The 22,759-nt window shown below is 37.8% G+C and overlaps 1 protein-coding gene across 1 annotated transcript in view; it reads left to right on the forward strand.

Moving 5' to 3' along the window:
• Positions 1-22,759, forward strand: part of GALNT2 (polypeptide N-acetylgalactosaminyltransferase 2) — a 93,105-nt gene that overhangs the window by 33,210 nt on the left and 37,136 nt on the right. The window contains exons 2-3 of the mRNA XM_048047232.2: positions 17,514-17,604; positions 22,603-22,756. Of these exons, the coding sequence (XP_047903189.1) occupies positions 17,514-17,604; positions 22,603-22,756 (245 nt within the window). The remainder of the gene's footprint in view (positions 1-17,513; positions 17,605-22,602; positions 22,757-22,759) is intronic.

A 22,759-nucleotide genomic window follows, 5' to 3' on the forward strand; every position in this document is an offset into this window, starting at 1 on the left:
GCTTATTTATTCTTAGATTTATATATTTTTGCTTTATGTGCAAACATTATCTTATATTCACCTTTTTGCCACAATTTTCTTCCCTCTACAGTGTTCCATATGAGCCCTTTTATTCCAGGAAAATCTCTCAATTCTCCTTCTGTCAGTTCTGCAAGTTCTGCATTTTTCCTCACAAATTCCTTTATTTCCACTCTCACTACAGACATTTCTAGAACATAACCTGGGCTGGTTAAAGTAGACACAAAGGACTAATCTGGCTTAAAAACTGTGAAGCGTTGTCTTTTGCTCAGAAGAGAGTGCTCTGTGTATCACATGAGGGCTGATAAATCATGCGGGGCAGCTCTTAGACGGATCATTTCTTCCTGCCCACCCTCCTTGTTCTGGCTGAGGCCTTCAGCATCAGGTGGGTGGTTTTTCTTGGTGGATGTTGCACAGAATTATTCCCTAGAGTTGTCACTAGGTCTGTAAACTGTTTGAGAGGTACCGTGTATTATTTTTACGCTGGGGAGGAGGGCAAGCAAGATTAAGCACCTGAAATGAAAACTTCTTTGGAGGTACAGTCTTATCCACTCTTCTGAATATAGTGATTGACCTTAGATTTAAAATAAATCAAAGAAAACATTGTAATCCAGAAAACTAGTGGAGTGCAAGGTGGTAATAAAAATCCATTAACATGTAGAAGAAGTGGGCTAAGAAGTCTAAATTACGCAGAAATGAAAAAACGTACTACTTTATCAACTCGGAAGAGCTTAATGCGGGAAGATAAAGGTATAGGTGCATCCCTGTATAAAAGGACATTAAGACGTACAAGGTGCTCTTTGTTATTCATAAGGCTTAAAGTGGGGTTGCCAGAGAATTATTTCTGAATGCTAAATTCACTAGACAAGGCTTGAGTAATTGTTATAAGACTTCGTATCCTAGGCTTAAAAAAATCTATTCTGCTCCTTACTTGCAGTGTTGTCAAGGGTATCTCATTAGCACATAAATATAGTTTTGCTGTTCATTAAAACATTTCTGAAAAACAGTGCAAAAGAATGTTTGAAAATCTAAAAACGAAATTGCCTTGTTTGCATTCAGTAATGGTAGCAGCACTGGTTCATAGTCACAGGAGTAAAATGAAACATAAGGCGGAGTCCATACCATCTCAAAGTGAAGTGTAAACTGCAGTGTGCAAGTGTGCAAGTTTCTTTGTTTTAAGTTGATTACATAAATACAAGACCTTCCTATGTCCAAAATTAATAATATATATAAATAAAAAGAAACCTCTGTGTACGGTTTCAGGCTGACTGTAACCCACCAATGAACCAAGGCTATTCTCAGTTGTCACTTGGTCGTGCATTTAACAGGATGTTCTTATTATTGTATCTGAAACACACTTAAACTAATAGCCTGATTAAAAAGTAATTTCCTTTGAAAGGTGTTCAGTAACAGAAAACCTATTGCTCCCATTTTAAGTCATGAATTTCAACAAATAGTGTTTTTAGCTACTCAAATATAATTTAAAAACTCTGAAAGTTCTTGCTTATGTCTGACTGTTCATACCTGGCATCTGTGGGAATGGGCCAGTTGCTCTTTTCAGCAACTCCAACTAAGAAAGAGAATTCCCTTGATAGTATTGAAGGCAACTGATACAGAAATAACCACAATAATAATGTTGTGCAACGGGTTTTCTTAAACAACTCAATTCTTGTGCTTGTGAAGGGAAACTGTTGTCCAAGATGTGTACCAGCTGCTTTAATCAGGGCCATTTCTCCTTGCACGAGAAGATTTGGAGACTACTTTAGAAACAGTGCTGATATTATGATAAATTTGTGCCATTGTAACAAATGGTTAACATTGGGCACGTCGCTGATGGCTATTTTCTGAGTGCTTTGCCTTTAGTGTTGATGGTAAAGGCATCACAAGCACAAGAAATCTTAAAATTGGTGGCTGCTGGGTGCATGGCTTTGAAGCAGTAAATGGAAAATAAGTGAATGGTGCTTAGAACTGTTTTAGAACCATGGCCATCCCAAATTATAGTATATAGGATTTTCAGGTGCAGCTATTGCTGACAGTAAGCAACTTCTTTTTATAACACAAGCAGCCAAAAAGTTTGGAGAAAAGAAAGGAGCAGCATTGTGAAATACAGGATCAGAACAGTTTTTGATGTTAGGTTGGGGGAGCAGAGCTGGCAGTGTTCAAAACAGAGGTATAAGAAACCACTCCTGTTTGTATTGCAGCTTGGTTCAGCAGCACATCACCAGTCTGAGCACCAGCAAATTCAACTACAGTTTTAAGGACTGGTTTATCCTCTTAGAGGAAGGAAGTGTAAATGTGTGAGTGAAAAGAATGGGAAAGGAGTGAGGGGAAAGGCTGGAGTCACCAAGCAATATTGCTTGGGGCTGACAAAAAGTACCAGATGCTTGGCTTTTGGAAAGTAGCATTCAGTAGCCAGAGAAGTTAACGTAGGTCTGATGTTCATCCGTCTCCCACCCTGCCATCCCAATCTTTTAGATTTGTGAATGTTTTTAATGCTTGTGGAAGATAGATACAGTGAATTTTATCTTTCATAATTTTCTTTAGCAGTTCATTTTTTTCAACTTCAATCTCAACATGTGAATAATATCCATCAGCAAAACAGCACACACTTTAAGAGCAGGTGACCTAATCTATGTCTCTATCCCTTATCTATGTTTTCCTGCAAGTGCAAAATAAATGAGTTTTCAAGTGGTGTATGGTTTTTAATAATAAACCTTTTAAAGTTGCTGTTATCTGAAAGGTATGTATCCAGTAGTGGGAATTAAATGTCAAAGAAATACTGGCTTTGAATTGTTACTTGGTGGTTTTGAAGTTTTTCTTCATTTTCTTTAGGATTCTTCTGTATCTGTGTGTATTTGAGCAGTAGTTTTTTAGCTTTTTCCTCCTCCTTCAAGAAAACACTTTTGATGGACTGTTCCTTTTCTTTACTTCCTTATTCTTTTTCCTCCAACTGCTTTTGAATCTGTTGTTCAATTCAAAATAGACTTCAATATTCCATCTTTGTCAAGTTCTTTGAAACTAGACAAGGTAGTAGATAATGGCAAATCAGATTATGACTTGCCCAAAGGAATACCTGCATTGCGAATTGAAATATATGTAACTCCTTGTGGGCTAAGATTACAAAGCCTGATTTCTCCTGCCCTTAGCTTGTAAAATGCTGCTGCTTGCATAGGTCTGTTATCTGTTCTAGTCTAACTGAAATATTAAAAATAGTAAAGCTGCATTTTAGACTGTATCTCAACTATTAATCTAGCTATGTGAGTCAAAAGTTAAAGGATTTTGACAGGTCAGATTCACTCCAGGAGTCTAGAAATAGCTTTTGAATTATTAGTCTGGGTAAATGAGAAGCATGGCTGTGCTCAGTACTACCCCTCTGTTGGATTTTACTCTGTGTTGTGGCTCTGTGTTGGTGCTTTTTTCCAATATAAACAAAACGGAGTGAAAAATTAGACCAGTATGTGTTGTGGGGTTATTAAAATCTGGTGTCTGTACCTTTGGATGTCAAGGCTGGCCGAAAATTTGAAGCCAGAGTCAACTCTACCTTGCACTATTCAAAACAAGTCATTAGGAAGATGGGGCAATACTTGAGAACTTCTGACTCACGTAGCTTTACTCCCTCTGAGTTTGAATAGCTTGTTTATTATTCTATCATCTGCATCATTCAAGTAAAACAAACTGTTCTAGGGCTGGAGAAATATCCAGAAAAGCTGGATATTTGTTTTGCCCTGGAATATCCAGCTTTCAGGCTTGAGATACAGGGTGTCTACAGATAACCTGTTGCTCTCAGGAGTGTTGACATTGAGCCTTGAAGTGAAAGGACTGTCTGATGGAAGTTGATGCTTCAAGTGCCTCCATGTGATGAGGAGTTACAGATAATTTTTTTGGGGGGAAAGGCAGTATATGAAAGAGCAAACCATGCAACTGTTTTGATATCTACATGTAATATCTAACACTTACTTGTTCTCTTCATGTCCCATTGTCTGAACCGTTGGGGCTGAGCAGCTGTTTTAAGTGTTTGTGAAGGATGAGTCTGCTTAAAAATCTACATAAAATGAGATTCTATATAAAACAGAATAAACAGTTTCTACGATCCATTAAAATGGAAAATACAGTCATAACAATCTGACTGCACAGTGTAGTGTTTAGAATTATTTGATGGCTTTTTGTTTTTTTGTGATGAATTGCCTTTGATGAAGTGCCACTGTGTTGGCTAAATTTAGAGCAGTCTCTCACTCCATTATGAAGACAACAACCACCATTTTAGCCAGAAAGAAGGTTGCTGTCCCATAGAGATGATGATATAGTTGGATAGCGATTGGAAAAGAACAGATGAGTAAGATTTCAGGAGTGAGTGGAGTTACTACTGTGCAAAACTGAGGACTGCAGTGTATGAGAGCATACATAAAATCTGTTTCAGACTGATGCAAGGAAAGAAAGCATCTCTGTCTCAGATCATATTTCACTGAGTATTCTGTGGAATAGCCAACACCAAAATCCTTGATACTCTTCCAGCACGTCAGCTATTTCATTCTGTCAGTTGCCCTGCAGCTTTGACATACAGAACATAAGTGAATAATGATGAGAAATAAGTAATATCCTATTAATGAAACATGAATTCCTTATGGTCATGAGCTGTGCTTGCTTTTATTAAAGGAAAAAAATTTATATTGTTAGCTACTTATTGTATTACCTGACTGTATCTGTACTTAGTTGACCACCAGCGTATGAATGAGTTAGTGTGCTTACATTGGGTAACTCACACATTCATGGCAGTATAGCTACGGCACCACAATGGTCTTCCTACAATATGAAGCCTGATGGTTGCTACAAGCATCTAACTGATGAACTTATTCTTACTGAAACTAATTTGTTATTTGGAGCTGTCTTATTATAAAAACATGTTTTCTTTCTTGAGTATGATGTAGTCCTTACTCCCTGATTTTTAAGCACGTTTCTAATCCACATGACAATGTGCTTTTCAGGAAGGTGAAGACACTCTTGTTTTATGGGCTAAATTCAGAAATGCTGTTATTGCTTGGTTCTAGACAAGTGATATTACTGTATTGAAATTTGCTTTAGTTTTTGTGAAATTTTGTTGTTTCTCCTCATGTTTTTTTTTCTCTGAGTTAATGTATCTCTTAATTTTGTTAGTGCTTTTCTCCTATAAGTAGAATTTCAACTCTTACACTTTCCAGAGGACACTTAAGTTCTTTAGTCTTCTGATGGTAGCTGAAATTATTCTTCAGGATCTCTGCTGCAATTTTGAAAGTGCCTTTGGTCTCTGTGTGTATACAGACACATACATATGAAGTAAGGACAATTTCTCCTCAAATCCTTTTCTTTTTCTGACTTCGGACAAATTTCAGCATGTGCATACAAAGTGAGAGGGAGGAAGAGCTCACTATTGAAAATACTGGGGTATTACATGTGGAGACAGAAGATGGGAGTGACATTTTGCTGCTATCTTTTATATACCATTCATGACTTTCAAAACAGATTATAGCTTTTACTTCATCTTGTGGCATTTGCTAACATTAATACTCCATTTCGAAGTCGGTAGATTAAAAAAAAAGTTGTTTGGAGTAACAATCCTTAGAAAAGGGTACCTCATAAAATCCTGCAAAAATGATTTAAATTTAAACTTTGAAAATTTTCTAATAGTTTGAGAATTGTTCAGCAACCTTAAAGTGGAATCTATATTTCCTGTTAAAGTTTTGAGTTGTTGAATTCCAAGGCACTTCTTACTGATGGTTTTGAGAGCAGCACAAAAGCTTTTCTGCATTGCACCTGGTTTATCTGTCATGCTTGGATCAGTCTTTAGTTCTGTTTTTTCCCCTCTTAGGTCAGTTTCTATTATAAGGCTTCTTTTGTGGAGTTGGTGTGAGATTTCAGCGGAGAGCGCGCAGTTGGTGACCTCTCCTCTGAGGGATTTGGGATGAATAGGCCTTAACTTGAGCTCCTGGCTTCTGGCTAGGCCTTAACATCCAGGGTGAGCTTTCCTGCCGCTTTTAGAGCGAGATTAACTTCAGTGTGTGCGTACAGCTGAAGCTGGCTTCCAGCTCGCTGCTTTCAAGCGCACGGGATTCTTGGGATACTTCAGTAAAGAGCCCGGCTGTTCCTAAACACCTTCCCGCCAGTCCTGCAAAACTTGTTTTCCTCTTAACAGGTTCGTGCGCTGCCAGCTTTGCGTGACACTTGAAGGTTATGTTCTCCCAGGCCCCACAGATGTTAGGTACGCAGTGGAAATTGTGAAGGTTTGCACGCAAGGCCCAAACTGTGTCTGAAGGGCCCTTGTCTATGCCTTAAAGCTGTGAGTCTGTACATGGCTTAAATTTTATTAATAGTGCTTTGTCTGTTTCTTGTAACAGGTTCACACCCAAACTGATCTCATGCTTAGTAGCAGGAAGAAGAAAAAAGGCTTTTTTCCCAACTCATACCTCATTGCAGAATGTTTTTACAAAGGTGTAACGTGGTATGGTTTAGCTCTGTGTTGAGCAGAGATGTAAAGCTTTACATTACCTACTCCAGATACAAATGTTAGTACTAAAGATTGGCAGGAATGATTTGAAAGAAGGATAGATATCCTTTATCACTGTGATTCGTGTTTCTTCCTCCTGAAGCAGGACTCTACCTTTCACACTTGCCGGCTATCTTGTAATAGGCGCTTGTCCCATAGTGGAACTGAGCTATAATTTAGTTGTCCCAAGTGTTTCAGATGAATGGTTTTGTCTAGATCTGGCAAAACTGAAAGATGCTATTGGCATCTGTGCGAATTTTGGATTACGGAACATCTAATGATTAAATGCATTATTGGATGTCACTTATGGGGTGGAATTACTGTCAGAATTTTGGACTACACTAAAGCTACGCTTCCTGTGGGTAGTATATTAGACTTGGGGTTTTTGTTTTGTTTAAATTAGCATCAGTGTTTAACTGTGTAGAGTTTTAATTGTGATGCTAAATGTGCTGTGTCATGTGCCTGGAGTTGCAGAGACTTGTCTGTAAATCCTAATGTTGGGATGAAAGAGGAAAACGCAAAGTTATTGAAGGAAGTTATCTGTCACATGCAAGCTTGTCATAAAGTTACCTTATTAGAGGAGTTACTAAGTAATTTTTCAGACTTCAGGGATTTTTCCCATCTGTTTGTGTTAAAAAGATGCCCATCTTGAAAGATGTTGAAGGAAATGGTTCCCTTGTTCTGTAGTGGCTCAGTTCCCGAACCTAAAGATGGATCTTCTTCCCTCTTTTTAAAAGGGTTCAGATTTTAAGTCAATCTCACTTATTGCCTAAGAAAACAAAAGGAAAGTAAAACCACAGTGCTTTTGCGTGCTATACAAAAGATTTGAGACAGCAACTTTAATTCACCCATCTCAGCCTGTCAAGAGTTTGCTTTTATGCCTGTGATAACCTTCTGCTAGGGCTGAGGAAGCAACACAACATTACACCATATTTTCATTGCATCGTAGTCCTGCAGATCGGATCCAGCAAAGCACTCAGCCTGTCAAGTGCATCTTCCCCCTTCACCTCCCCCTCCTGGAATAGCTCTCTTGGATCCTGTTTCTGCGTTGTTTTAAGTCACCTTGTTTCCTTTACTACAAACTGTGTGACTGCAAGAGTGGTTTTGCATTTAGATGTACTTGCATTTCTGATAAATATATGTATATCCTTTTGATCTGTTACGTTTGCAGGTTTAAATATTTATAAAACAAAATTAAGCTGAAAAGTGTTTAGTTCTAATTGCGTTCCTTGTCTGCAGTCTTTACTTCAAGATGTGTGTGAAAGGCATGAGAATTTTCTTCCATTTCTCTTTTCCGCCCCAGCTGTTTTCTGTATTGCAGCTGAGGGATTGCTTACTGCTTCCTTCAGAAATATATAGGAGGAGAATTGGAAATACCTGGGTTATTGAAATAATTGTTATTGGGTTCACACACTGTAAAATGAGTTCTACCAACTTATTCAGTCCTTCACCTTTCTCTCAATTAACAACTTAAGTTTCCTAAACTTCCAGAAAATAAGAGACTTTCTCATGTGCAGAAATACTGAAGTAGAATAGCACATCCATTGCTTTCTATGCTTTTCTCCCCTCTGAAAAAGCTGCTTTTCTTCCCTTTCCCCCCCCCCCCCGCCCCGTTCTTCTGAGAGCCTTTCTTGGAGGTAAGAACAAGCAGTGATGAATTGAATTGAACTGAGGATTAGAGACAGGACTTTGAAATGCAGGCTAATTCATCGGGCACTTCTGATACTGTAGAATTAACAAGAGATGGCATTAAATCATGCCTGAACATTTGTTGGAGTAATTGCACGTTTTTCTGCTTGAAAGAAGGCAGTGTTTTGAGTAATGTGTGGCTTCATGTTGTAACTAAACTTTTAATCCCTTGTGCTGAAGGTGGTATTCCCATTACGCTTTTCCCTGCTACCTTGGCTGTACACACCTTCAGCTGCTTCCCATTAATCAAACCAGATAATTTAGTGGTTGAATTGATGGTTTAAATAAAACCCAACCGATGAAATGCATGGGTACCCCTGTCCTCCTGGCCCTGTTCTGGCCAAAAAGCTCACTGTCAAGTCTGTTGGGTCTGTGGGATTGTTAGCCAGGGATTCAGGCTTATCTGGTTAATTTTTTAGAATGGCTCTAATGCCCACTGTATTTCTTGGATCTGAATCGGAGTACGTATGCTTGCGTTAAGCTACTTGAATGTCCAGACTTCACATCTCGCAGAGCTGTCAAGCGAGAAGCTGAATACGCACAGTAATTCTCAAACGAGCCCAAAGAGCTTTGAGAGCAGCACAGCGAGCAGAAACTGTATCCGCATCAAGCTGTGCCCTACCTTTTCGGGACCTGCGTGGCTGCCTCTTCTACCTTGCCCCTTTCCAGAGGCTGGTCAGTTTTTAAAACAAGTAAATAAATGCTTTGCAAATGTCACAAAGTGCATGGAAAGCAGTAGGCGTGAGACAGGAATACTAAAATTAATGCTGCTGCTGGAGTATATACCTAAAAACAGTTGTTAACCAATACAAGAGACACAGTGGTGACAGAGACCTCCCTGGAGGTGGCCATACCAATGAGATGCTTTCAACAAGTTGGAAATGGGGAAGTTTTATGATGTCTCCTTGACTCTTCATTTTTTTTGTCAGCTTTTTTATGACATATGCTGAGTGATGTGGTATCCAATGTACATGTTTTGAATGATGATGATTTATGATTAATTTATTCCTGGATTTTTTCCCAATCTAGTGCAGCTAAAAGAGCAGTGTAAATGCTCTTGCTGCTATGTGTGTACTTACCATGTAAATCGTGGAATTACGTGTTTGCACTGACATAATCAGTTCAGAATAGAAGGCTGTTTTAAATGTTATTTAAAATGACATTTTTTGGTTATTTTTTTTCTTTCCACTCTCCTTGTGGGAACTAAAATTGAGTGATAAGACTAAATATTTTTCTTGAATTTAAATAATTATTGCAGATGTTTTGTGATGTATTATTTTTGTAGTCTGTAGCTGCTAGTAAAGACCAGTGAGACTTTTATTCCAGATGTGGAAAATTTAACAGGAAACACTGACTAGACAGACCTTTTTGTTTTCTGCTTCTGACCTCCATCCCTGCTTTCCTTTTTAGAGATGGTTCTTCCTTGCTTTCAAAGTTACCGGTGCATTTGAGAATTCACCCTACCATCTATCCCAGTACCCTTAAATGTTTCTCCACCTTTTTTTTCTTGCCTTCCCTGCCATCCATTACACATTTTGCAGCCTTCTGAATTACGAGGATCGATGAATAGTCTTTGTAAAAGCAGCAAAACCTTTTAATGGTTCCTCTGCAATGTTCCTGTTGCAATAACATTTTCTGTGGTACATGAGGCTTTCCCCTAGCCTCTGCTATTTCTGGGACCAGGTGACAATCGCTTCCACAAGTCGGAGGGAGACTCTGGTTTGCTTTCTGGTCCTTGAGCACTTTACAGCAAGTGCCATTCTTGCTTCTGTCTGTGGTAGGCTGTGCTGAGTATTTTTTGCTTGGTTGGTAGGGCTGCTTTGTGCAGGGGAGATGTGGGTTAGCTGGTTTTATTAGAAGTAGCCTCTGCCAAGAAGATGTGCTCTTATCCAGCCTTAGTTTAAATAAGCAGATGTTTCAGTGAGCAGATATTATTGCCCTTCTCTGACTGTCCTCTGTTGGAGGATCTCTTCAGCTGTAGGTGAAAAAGGCTGTTGAAACTAAAGAAAACAAAGGATGTGATGTGTGTTGTTTTTTTTGTGTGTTCTTCTGTGGTTTTTTTTATATAGTTATCTTGCCAACTTTGGAAGGCAGGCAATGCTTACTTTCCTTCTACTTTCCTGACAGGTGATAAGATTAACCACTTAGTTTAGACACACATTACTGGAGTCGAAGTCTCTAGGCATAAGAGAGTATGGTTTGTTAGAGATGGATACCTGAATTGTCAAAGCTGTAAGAGTATTGTGTCCTTTTATACCTTTAGGATCAACGTTATGCAACGTCAGATGCTTACAGAAGAATTCACCATTTATTGTAAAACACTATTACAATCAAAAACCGTGTGGCATTTGCCTGCTATTCAATTAATGTAACATATTAAACCAACACAGGGATCTGAAGGATAAAATGTGTTACTTTTAAGCTATCTTCAAATCCATTTGGATTTTTTTCTTTAAAATACAGTGTGAAATACAAAGATCTGCATTCCAACGTAGCTATATTTAAAAGCCTATTGCGTGAATAGCCCTACCTGCCCTAACCTGGGGGTTTTCTGTTACTATTGGCTCTTGTCAATGGAGTAAGTTTATAATGCCCAGAGATCTTAAACGAAGCTGAACAAGAACTTGCAGTTTATCTCGTTTGCTGTACAAATAACTCTGCTGCTGCAAAGTTGGATCGGGCTTTCCCTCAGAGAATATGTATCCATGTATGCCAGAAACTTCAGGGAAGGCATTGTTTTTGTCTAATCCAATCTCAGCTTATAAAATGTCATGTCAGGTTTTATAGTTGTTCTGGTGCTTCAGATATTGCCCGTAAGCACTAAAATATGCGCTTTGTCATAACTGAAGGTAAACTTTACAGATAAGTAGGGCCCAAAGGCATTTAATTTTGTCTGGAGATGACAGGTTATGGTAACAGGCACTTTCAAAATGTTTTGAGTATATTCCCTGAGACTATATCTGAACATATGAGGAGCTATCAAATTATAATTTTGATTACTTTTCCACATTTCTTGAGAATTTAAAATTGCCTTCTTGTATGCATGTGTGGTGCTTGTTTGTGTTTTTTTTTTCCCTTACTGGAAGCTTCTATTTTTCCTTTGAATATTCAAACGTGTGAAAGAAACATACCTTTGGCAGTAATTTACTTAAACTGTGTAAGGGAATTAGAAGGAAAATTTAATTCTGTGCTGTATTAATTTCAGACGTCACTTCCAACAAATATATTACTTCTAATCAAATTTTTGCAAAGTGTTTTTCTGGTTACTTATGTTTTGCTTCTTGATGTACTTGGACATGTCTGTTTTACTAATGCTAAGCAACTTGGCAACCACCAACTCGGCATTTGCTTACAAGGTATTTCTTGCCAGTCTTGCCTGTAAGAATCAGTATTCTGGGTGTTTTCAGAGTCTGCTCTGCCGTTTCATGCAAAACGTTTTTTGCTGACAGGGGAAGGCATGGATGCCCATTAATGTAATTACATTAAATTGCTAGAGTGCTTGTCTGGCATGTAGAAAAGCTGGCCCCGTTCTCTCCAGAAAGAGAGACTTGGAGTCATATTTCTTGAGACGTTCCCGTGGAAGGCAGCGCGTCAGTGACCAGCAGATGAGTTCAGCTCTCCTTGCTTAAGTTTCTCCAGGACTGGGAGTAACTGGCACTTCAGAGCCTATTTAGCTATTCTATAAGCATTTAACGCAATGCCTATTTGTAAGCTTGTAAACTGGATTAGGGAAAAGCGAGGCAGATATTAAGCACCAGCAGTAGCAAACAAGATCAGGCTTTGGCTGCATCCATAGCATAGCCGGCTTTGAATCCTTCCCTTAGGTAACTAGCTTCTGCGAGGAGCCTTCATGCCTGGGCTGGGCACCCAAATCCTAGCAGGCACCGAACTGCTGCTATGCCAAGTGGCCCTCTACGAAACATCCAAGTGCTTCTGTGTATCTGGCCCCAAGTGCATGATCAGAGCACAAGTGTATAAAGTGCCGCGAGGAGTGTCTGCTGCAGCAAGAGCATCTCTTCCAAAATCAACCCATTTGACTGATGTGCTCCGCATGATGCAGAGAAGCCTTATATTAGGCCAGCTGGATCAGATGATACTTTGAAGATGCTGCCAGTATTCAGCTTCCTTTTAGAAAATTATCAGTAGAAGAAAATCTGTCTGCAATTGGCCCTTGGCCAACATCTTAAAAGCAAGTACGAAAACAGATATTAAGCCCTAGCATGTATTTTATCCCGTGATGCCACTCTGCTCAGTTACTTTATCCGAGCATATGCTACCGAAGCAAGTAAAACTTCTATTTTATTTTTGCTTAATTCCCTGCTTTGTATTCTGCATGAGCAATGTTGCAGTGTGCTGCTACATGGTGATGAGCATAGGAGTTGGTGTCTTCCGTGTCTGACATGTTTCAGAGGGCTAGGTGGTGTTATCCTGTGGGGTAGCACTGTGTGTTGGCCCATGAGATGTTCTCATCTGGCTTGCTGCCGTCCTCACGGAGGAGGCAGCGAGCAGCTGTCCTGGTAGTGCTTGGTGTAGTCAGAGCCCCCAGCCATCTCTTGCACCGGGGTGTTGTGTGGTGGGGCCTCAGTGGTAGAAAAGGCTGTTCCTGGGGTCACACCTGGCTCCCAGTTAAGATGTTTCAACCACAAGAGCTTTGCTGAAAAGTGTGTTGACCTGCCACTTGTAAAGGGTGTGATATCTTAATATATCTAGCAATGTTACACCGTGGTACGCGGTTCTCTGGGTGACAGGAAGTCAGTGCAGGATAGAAATCTCTCCTATAATGAGGTTTAATTCCTCACAGTTAAATGTCAAATCCATGATATGTGAAACTTCATTTTTTTTAAAAAGGTAAGCATAAGTAGGAAAAGCAGTAGTACTTTTTACAGTGGAGTGATACCTAGAGACTTGGATGAGTTTAACGTTTGTTTTTTTTATGCGAAGTGAAATAACAATTGTCAAAACACTAATTGCTTTGAAACAGTTTTAAGGAAAACAGTTTTAAGGAATACGGCATTAGATGCAAATAAATGTACCAAAACCAGAAGGGTAAGCAGTCTGGAAGGCCTAAGTAATGGTAGTGAAATTATCCACTAATGTATGTCTGTGTATAATTACAGCTTTCTAAACTAAAATGGCACTCGTCTTAAATTTTGTGTTGAATATGATCATGTCTTGCTGTAGCTGTATAGAAATGCTGTAAAAAGTGAGTTTGAATCTTGTCTAGTGTTTGTATGAGCTACCTCATTCTCCCTCTCCCCTCACCACTCAATGCAGCCTTAAGTGTGCGACTCATCATTTGATGAAGCATTTTCTTGTTTCTTTAAAATAGCTGAGGCTCTGATTCTTGAAACTGGGATTTTCTACTTCACCTTTTTCAAATCTCGAATTCAATCTGCCAGGTTGTCTTATTGGAGTGGATGAGTTGAGCAGGAAAAGAAAAGTGGTAATAGCAAGGCTTATAAACTAATGTGAACCTTTTCTGGCATGCAGAGAGTACAATGGTTTCTGAAAAAAAAAACAGTTGCTGCGTTTTAGTGACTGACTTAAAAAACAAACAAAAAAAACCCCCAACAAACGAAAAACCTCCCAAATTTATTCAGTTTTATCTACCTTCTGTAGTTAAAGCTACTGAGCTATTCTGTTCAATATGTTGAGTAGTAAACACTTTCCTTGTCCTTTTTGCTGAAATGTTATTAATTTAAAAACAAACAACAATTAGCCTTGGGTAGCTAATGTAGATGTCCATTTACCTTAATTTCCGTGGGGAAAAAAATGAAATGTCGTTATGACTTGCATGCTTTAAAAAAGTGGCAAACGTAAATGTACATCATGTTAACTTCTGAGCTGTTGAAATAACAAAGGTATTTAGGTAATTGAATTTAAAATTTAATTGCATTTCAGTTAGGTTTATTTGGTACATACCGGGGTAAGATCTCCCACTGAACGGAGTTGAAAGCTTGCAATTTTTTCTTTTCATAGCCCATCTGGTCCTGAATCAAGAATAATGGGAAACTGTGACATGATGTATAAAACCAACGTATGCCAAATCCCTGACACCTGCAGTATCAATGGAGTGCACCGATCTTGATGTTGCTGTGTGAGTCCTGGCCTGAGAAAGTAACATCACAAATGAGGACCACAAAGATATTACTGTAGTGGTGCCCCACATGCATCTAATGTTTGATTAGCATCTATGCTGTTTGGATAGCTACCCCTTTGTTTTTTCAATAAGCTCAAAATTCTTGTCCGAATGTATTTCCAGCAAACAAAAATGGCTTTAGATTAAAGCCTGATGTTGTCAGCTTTTTTTCTTAGTATGTCAGGAAAATAGTATTTTAAAGTATTAAATACTAACAGCATTAGCAATATTTTAGTATTAGCCTTTTTCTATTTTCTCGTTAAATCCCCTTCTCACACTCCTGATTAGAACTGTGCCTCCCATTGAGCAGTTTCAGTTGCTTTTAATCTTGCCTTAAGCTTAGTTTTGTGTATGAATGAATGCTGTCAGTGCAAGCATTGTTTTCTTCTATCAAGAAGATTACTCATCAAATGCAAGTGACTTCTGAAGATTACGTTAGAAATCGGTATTTTGTTTCACTCTAAGCAAGCTGAAAAAGCAACTCCTGTGATGATGACAACATAGGAAAGTCATTTGACCATATGTTTTATTTGTGTGCTGCACCAAATTAACATGCTGAAGCAATTTACAGTTAGAGAAGCAAAGAAACTGGTTGGTCTGGTGTATTTATATCTATGCCTTTAACGTCTGCTTTCTTTTCCTTTTGTGCATTTTGAGTTCTCTCTAAAGGACAAGGTATCTTTTCCCTTAAAAGACATTGGATGTCTACATATACTTTCCAAATGCTTTACTGGGTGAAAGTAATAGAGCATCATTAAAATAGATTTCTTTTGGAGAAGAAAAATACCACAAAACACTAATCTAGGGCGCAGAGATTAGAGATTAATATCCCATACTCTCTTGGACCTGTTCTGTTTGATAGGGAGGCTGAAGATCCAGCAGTCTGTGTTAGGAACTTCTGTTGGCAATGGGTCTCGCCTAAGAAATTCTGCAGATTGTAGCTGAATAGTTATGTAGAAGCCTCAGACTTAAAAGAATTCAAAACTGCATTCAGCTTTTCTAAATTTAACATTTGCCTTTTGTAGTTTGTGTTTAACTCTGGGGGGAGGAAACACCAAACAAGGTGAAAAAACTTGATAACTAATCGTGCTTAATGGCATGTTAAGCATACAAGGAAGGCAGAGATTTCCCCTAAAGACTTAAAGTGGGTGGGGGTGGAAGAAAAGAGAATGAGGAAGCACTCGGTGCCTTTTCTTTAATTTCAGGAAAAATACCTCCATTTTTTTGGTTGCTTAATGGATGTTTTGCATTTATTTTTCAATTTACATAATTTTGGATGCTTCCCAATAATTTGGGACAGTGAAGAGCTTGGTAGAAATTGGCAAAATTTGACCTTATTATATTGAGAATTGTTTTAAGTGCAGTTGATACTTGCAGTTAATGAATTAACTGCTTCCATAGCATTGCTACCTTTAAAATGGTGTACCGAGCCAAATAGCAAGTAAAATAAAGCTTTCCAGAACCACAGAAAGCTTTTGTTTCAGTGTGTTGGTGGGGCTTAGAGGACAGTGAAAGATAATTTCCCTCATCAACATGCTGTGATAATTCTCTTGAAATGTGTTTTCTTATTGTCTTAACTTAATTAAAAGAAAAAAAAAGCAAGTGTATTGACCTCCACAAGGCCCAATAGCCTGAAACATGGACTACATGATGGGATATAGTATAAGCACCTGGGCATATTCCCTCTCTGATATCCCGAATGCATGATTCTATGAAAAATGTGCATTGGTAGGATTTCATTTTTAACTGAATTAGTGTTTATATGGCTGCTTCTCTAAAAATGATGACCAGTAACAAAACATCAGTATTGAGTTTTGAATGTAAGGCATCATATTTCTAAAATACGGAAACGCAAATATCCAGTGGTGCATACTTAATCTAAGTAGTAACTTCAGCTGGATGGAAAAATTCAGATGTGCCTGTGGAAATGCTATGATTTATGGCTTAAATGTTCTCCAACATGAATTTGGCCAGTTCCAACTACTTGTTATTCTAAAGAATTGTTGGATGTGGCTTAGGAGTTGTGGTGGCAGAGACCATTTGCAATAGACAATTTGTGTACCGTCACCTTGTTCTGGAGGCTTGGGCAGATGGCTACAAACTGTCCTGCTCTGTTTCTAGGTGCACTTAATTGATTACCATAGGCGTAGTATTGTATCTTCTTACATGACTCTATTCATAGCGAAGATGTTGCCTTTAGAGGGGTTGTGCCAATGGAACCATCTTAGAACTGGGACTTCTTCAAGGCAGATGTAGAAAGGGCAACAGAATTTCCTTTGACACATGTCCAAGAGCAGCAAAAGCTGCTGGCACTGAAAACAGTTGGCGAAGCGTAGTGTGCAAATCAGCATACTATTGCTAATTATCTTTTTTAAAAAAAGTTACCCTCTTCTCAACTTCATCCAAGTGCATAATATGATATGAATCCAAATTTCTTGACATCTTGTATTTTTGTGGTAATGAGAATACAAGAGCGTGGGTTTTTTCCTGTTGAAAGGAAAATGAGACTTACAGATTGAGAATAAATGTTGGATCCTGGAGAGCGGGTAGGAGAGAAGAAACTTATTAATGCTTTTTCTCAACCCTCTCTAAATGGCTATTACCAATATTACTGGAATAACAAATCCATCAGAGTTGCCTTGAATAAGCTACACTGAAACCAACACATGAAAACTGCAACGTGCAAATATTTTGGAAGGTTTTTATTCAATCAGAAAGCTGCCACTCTAGTTATAACTGCTAGGTAAACTGACTTTTTTCAGGTAACTTTCATATTTGGGTTATTCCTTACTGGAAGAAGGCTTTCTTCAGGTCTTAATTTTTGCCTGCCTTGCTCATTTGAGTATTACTCATCAAAACTTTTTTAATTCTATTTTTCCTGGTACATTTCCTTCTTAAATACTAGTTTTTCTTTATCAAGTAAGAATTGTTGCATAAATTAAATGCAAAATCCCATCTTAAACTTTTTGCCTATTTCTACCATTTTTAAAGTAGCAGAGGAAATAACTGTCTTTTCTCTTCCAAAATGCACAGTTAGCTCTGTTGAACCACATCATAAACTTAAAATCCAGAGACTGTCATTGCTGTTTGTGTTGAAAACACAAAATTATACTAAGGATATTTTTTTAAAGAATGTGCTTTTTTTTTCAGGAGGACCCAAATGACGTTGACCCCAAAAGGAAAGATGTGCGTGTCAGTGATGGGGAAGACAAGGCACAAAGCGTGGAGACATTACCTCCAGGTATCGCAGTAAAGTTCGTAATGAAAGATCCGTGGGCACAGAACATTGCTTTATGGCTTTCAAGTAGCTAAGCAGTTCTTTTGATTTCAATCATTCTTTGTAGTTTGGAAATGATAGGATTACTTTAGCAGTATGTATCTCTGTTCTTAAAGCTTCAGCTTCCTTATCTTGCCTGCTTCACTGCTCCTTTGGGCTTTAAGTCATAGAAAGAAATTTACTCTTTGCTAGTACGTTTATATTGCCTTGCAATAGGTTTGAGCTGCTGTAAAAGCCTGTGGTACAAAAGTAGTCCATTTCTCTGTGGAGAATGCTGGCAGGTAACAGACAAGTCACCTTGAAACTGTACTTCTGACTGAAGGTTCAGCCAAGTTTCAGGCTTTTTTGTAGCTTTGTCTAGCATTCGTGGCAGGTTGATTTTTTTTAAGTGTGCTGATGGTGTACCTTATTTTTTCCTCATGCTTGCTCAGTATTTGTTGAATGTTGGCAAATAAACAGAACAACATGTTTTTTGTGTTATTTGAATGAAATGGAGATGAGCTGGGACGGTTAAATGTTAGGGAGTCTTCATTTTGTGTGACTGCTCCCATAAAACTTCTTTTGCAGCTTAACTGCTCCACATCAATGAGATTTAACGGGTGGCTAGAATTGACATACGAAGGAGTGCAGAAATATTGAAATGGATTTGAAAATTTTATACTGTATTCAAAAAAGTTACCATACAGAGAGGGCAATTTACGATCAGATGGCTTTACAACGTTTTAATCTTCTGCAGTTAATCCTTATGTTGGGCTAGGAAACAAATTTGTAAGCCAAACATTTGAAGTGGCATGAGATTTTGAGGAAAGAACTAACCAAAGTAAGCTTTACTTTAAGCAGCTGAAACTTCCATCCCCATAAACATGAGTTTTTTGTTTTACAGTCTTAAAGTTCTGATACAGTATAAGCTGTTTAAATTTCATGGCTTTTTTTTTCCTGTAGCATTTGGCTTACTTTGTCTTAGATGCTTTCTGGTGGGGGGGAAACAAGATTCTAGTTATGTATGTATGCTTTTCGTAAAAAAAAAAAACAAACAACAAAACAAAAAAAAACTTTATGTATGAACTGAGAAATAAATCCATTAAAAAAAAAAGAACTGACTAATATAACTTGGTTTCTGATGGATCATCCCAATTATTTTTTTCCTTAACAGAACTCTCTGCAAATTTATTAAATATTTTCCCTAATACTGGGTTTACAGGTTGGCCAATCTCACACCTTCCAGCTGAGAAGGAAAGTTGTTTCTGGAAGGAAGTATCTTTATTTCTACTTCAATATTTATGTATTCAGAACCAAACCCTTACACGTGTCTTCAAAGACTTTCTATGTTGCCCAAAGTAGCCGTGAGTATTAAAAGAGGTGGGAAGTGTCATAGGTCAAAAGGGAGAGAGATCAGAAGCTGGAAGGTTAGAAGTAAAATTGAGTGTAAAGTAGAACAGGTCAGGACTCCTCTCATTTAATCCATTGATCAGTAGTCTCTTATGACTTGATTTAACAGGCAAGAGAATCATTACTGCAAAGTAGCATGAGAGTCTCTAGGCAAACATCAAAGGCTACACAGAACTTTGCACTCTTAAACCACTGTTTTGATTATTTCCAATCTGCATAGGCAAACTTTTGAATTCATATGGCAGTGGAACTTGGAATTCATACTTCTGCAGATATTTTGTGGGGTGTTTTAAGGCAAAATGAACAAACTTTTGAAGAGGCTTGGTTCAAATCTTTCTTTTCCATTGAGGTTAGGAGACCTGTGGTTTAGGTTTCACCATTATGCAGTCCGGTATCTTTCAGAATTTCTAGAAAGTAAGGAATTATTTATCTTTATCTTTGAAATGGCTTACTATAAAGATTTAACTGCTGTTCTTCTACCTTCTGTACATCAGAGTATATCTATCCTTTGTCATTTGATGACTTTTTTTTATATGTTGCAAAATTTTATTTCTTGATTTGTAAAAATGGTATTGTCAGCTTTTGTAGCAAGAAAGACTGACCCTGAACTGTCTCTGTGGATAACTAAAGCAGAACTATATAGCCAATTCTTTTTAGATGGATGTTTTTCAACCTTGAACAAGTAATAATAAGAGTTTCAGCAGTTATTCAACAAGCTCCTTCTGTTTAGTTAACAAAGATCTGGAATCTCTGAATGTCTGAAAGTCAAAATAATCATATTTATATTGAGTATCCTACTGCTTTTAAGCTCCTCTGAGTCAGTGAGAGGGAGCGCAAGCTATTTGTGGAATTTTGTATCTATCTAGTCCTACTCCTTGGTGCCTGCTGCTTGGTCTCATGCAGATTTCTGTTGTGCTTTTTTTCTCTTCTGACTTCAACCTGCTTTTACTGTTATCTGACTTTTCCCTAATAGATCTGATTCATATTCCACACAGTTGACAGGACCTCTGCTGGAGCCAGAGCCAAGCTTTGCATCCTTCCTGCCTTCTGAAGCCAATTTCATTTGTTTTTATATTCTATGGGCTGGCGCTGTTTTTCAGTAAATCTACTGCTATGACACAGTCTCCTTTATTTTTCCTCAAATTTGTTATGTTTTCTGCACTAGCTTTGCATTTGCTGATTTTAAAGTCCTAGGGAATAATAGGTGATACATCTTGAATGATTTTTATCAAGCTCTACTTGGATGGAAATAATACAATAAAATCCACAAAACTAGTACTATTTTCTTTTAAATGCAGCTAATTACAGTTAGTGTAAAAAAAAAAGTGCTTCATGTTTAAAACTGACCAGCTTATTAAAAATAATTGCAGAGAATTGCATTATTTTCATTGATTGCCTTCTCCAAGACTTTAGGTTTGAGAAATACCTGCTTCTGTCTGTGGACAAAAAAAAGCAGCTTTGCTGGGTTTCACTTATTTTTTTTATCTTGGCTCTGCTCAGCTCATCCACCTCAGAACAATCAAACCTAATTAACAACAACAACAAACACTGAAGAACATCTAACCTCTGCATCTGTAAAATAAACACTTGTCAAAAACGAGTTTACTGCTGTAGCATCCCCTGGTTCCAGTTTCTTAGCCATTGCAGTGGTTTTTGGTTCTGTTTGATGTTGGTGACAAACCCTGCAGTTCCCTTACTCTTGATTTATTGTCATGTTAGGTGTCAGTATAGGTTGCCTTAAAAAAAAAAAAAAAAAAACAGCAGCATGCTTGAGTTTGAAGTTACCAACCTGCTTAATTTAGGTTTCAAATAACATTTATATTTTTGCATATTCATTTCACCTGGCAAAGTTGCTGAATTTCAGGAAAATACAGAGCCAGCTAACTCCCCAGAAGAAATTAAGTAGGATCCTATGAGTGTACCCCAGAGAAGCATTCAACGTTGTATTAGAGTCCTTTTGAATGCTTGGAGTGCTTTTCGAAAGCTCCTATCTAAATGTATATAAAAGCACTTCAAGTATAGATTATAATAAATATATTGTAAAATATAGTAATGCATTAAATGTTTTTTGTAGACCAGAAAAGCAGTGACTACCTTGTGTTACAACCTTCTGCTACTATCTGATAGCCAAATCACACCTTGTGTTCATGTTGCTATTGTCGATTAGCTCCTCAGGTGGTCCTGAAACTATAGAGCATTTTCAATCAGCTTGGTGGTATTTGTCTAAGTAAACAACAGGTGATTACTGTATTAAATGAAGGAAAGGGTTCTTTCAATATCAGAACCTTCTAGCAGAAGTTAACATACAATAGGTAGAGCACAGTTTACGGTGGAAAGCTTTGAACGAGGTCTACCTTATCTACCTTAGTTTCCATTATTCACAAGTTGAGAGAAAGAACAAAGGCGAACCTTGAAACACCTGAGTAACCTCTGACTCTCACAGCTGTTGCAATGGTATTCTGTCTGTGCATTATCAGTGTACTTCAGGATATGCCTGAACTGTACTCCTTGTTTAAAAGCTGAGCTTGAAAGGAGTGACATCTCTGCAATCTGCCACCTACTGAACTTGAAGTACCTCAAAAACTTTGTGTGTTACCTGTGAAAACAATGACCCCTTTCATCTGTAATAAATAGTAACCCCAAAAGACAGCTTTTGCTTTGTATCTTTTTTTATGCACAACATGCTCAGAGGAGATCATTGTGTGCATCTATGTAAGAAGTGTTTGCACTGTATTAGAATTTAAGCTCCTTTTTTTACCTTTGGTGTAAATTGACAGTAGGTAACATCAGTTTGGCTGTCAATATACAAAAAAAGGAAATGTTTAATTGGAGGTAAGAAATAATAGTTTAAATACATTTGATATCGAACTATTTTAAAGCTGAAGAAGATGGTAAATATTCTGAAACTTTGTTTCTAGGGGATTGACGTTAAATCTGCCTTTCAATTTTTAGGTATACAAATCCAAGTGCCAAAACCAGTTATATAATAACACACTCTTTGTTAAAGAAGAATTAATCTGTGAATCCTTTTTTGAGTATAAAGAAAGTTGCAGTTATGTCATGTAACTCATACTGGAGAGCGATCTAGTGTTCTGCCTACATGAAATGCTAGTTTTTAAGAAAAATGCAGTCTTGTACTTCTGAAAGGCTTGGTCCTCAAATAGTTTGGTTATGCTTGTCTGTATTTTTATTTATGAAATGCAACAGTAGTAAACTGAATAGTAATGTCTTTGAAATCTAGATCTTTAAAGAGATCTACCATCTTAAAGCATGTGGATATGTGGAATGTTTTTTAATGGAAATCATCATGGTAGTTGGGGCAAAAAACAGCAACCAGTAAATAAGATAAAGCATGGTCTGGTGACTAGTGTAAACTAAGGTGTAAAGTGGTTCAATTGCATTAATTTGTAGGTTATTATAGAAATCTAATATGCAAAAGTGAGTGTGATGCTATGCTGTTAAATACTATTGGGGCTTAATTATTTTATTGCAAAATCAAACAAAATGGATTGTTGAATTCGCCTTTTAAATTGCCAAGATTGACTTAGATATTTTCGTGTTTTTCTATTGTAGGAAAAGTTCGGTGGCAAGATTTTGATCAAGATGCTTATGTTAGCGCTACTATGGTGCGATCTGGTCAGGATCCATATGCCCGCAATAAGTTCAATCAGGTAGAAAGCGACAAACTTCGAATGGACAGAAACATTCCTGATACAAGGCATGATCAGTA

Source organism: Anser cygnoides, chromosome 3 (assembly GCF_040182565.1).
Source record: "Anser cygnoides isolate HZ-2024a breed goose chromosome 3, Taihu_goose_T2T_genome, whole genome shotgun sequence".
NCBI classification, from domain to species: domain Eukaryota; kingdom Metazoa; phylum Chordata; class Aves; order Anseriformes; family Anatidae; genus Anser; species Anser cygnoides.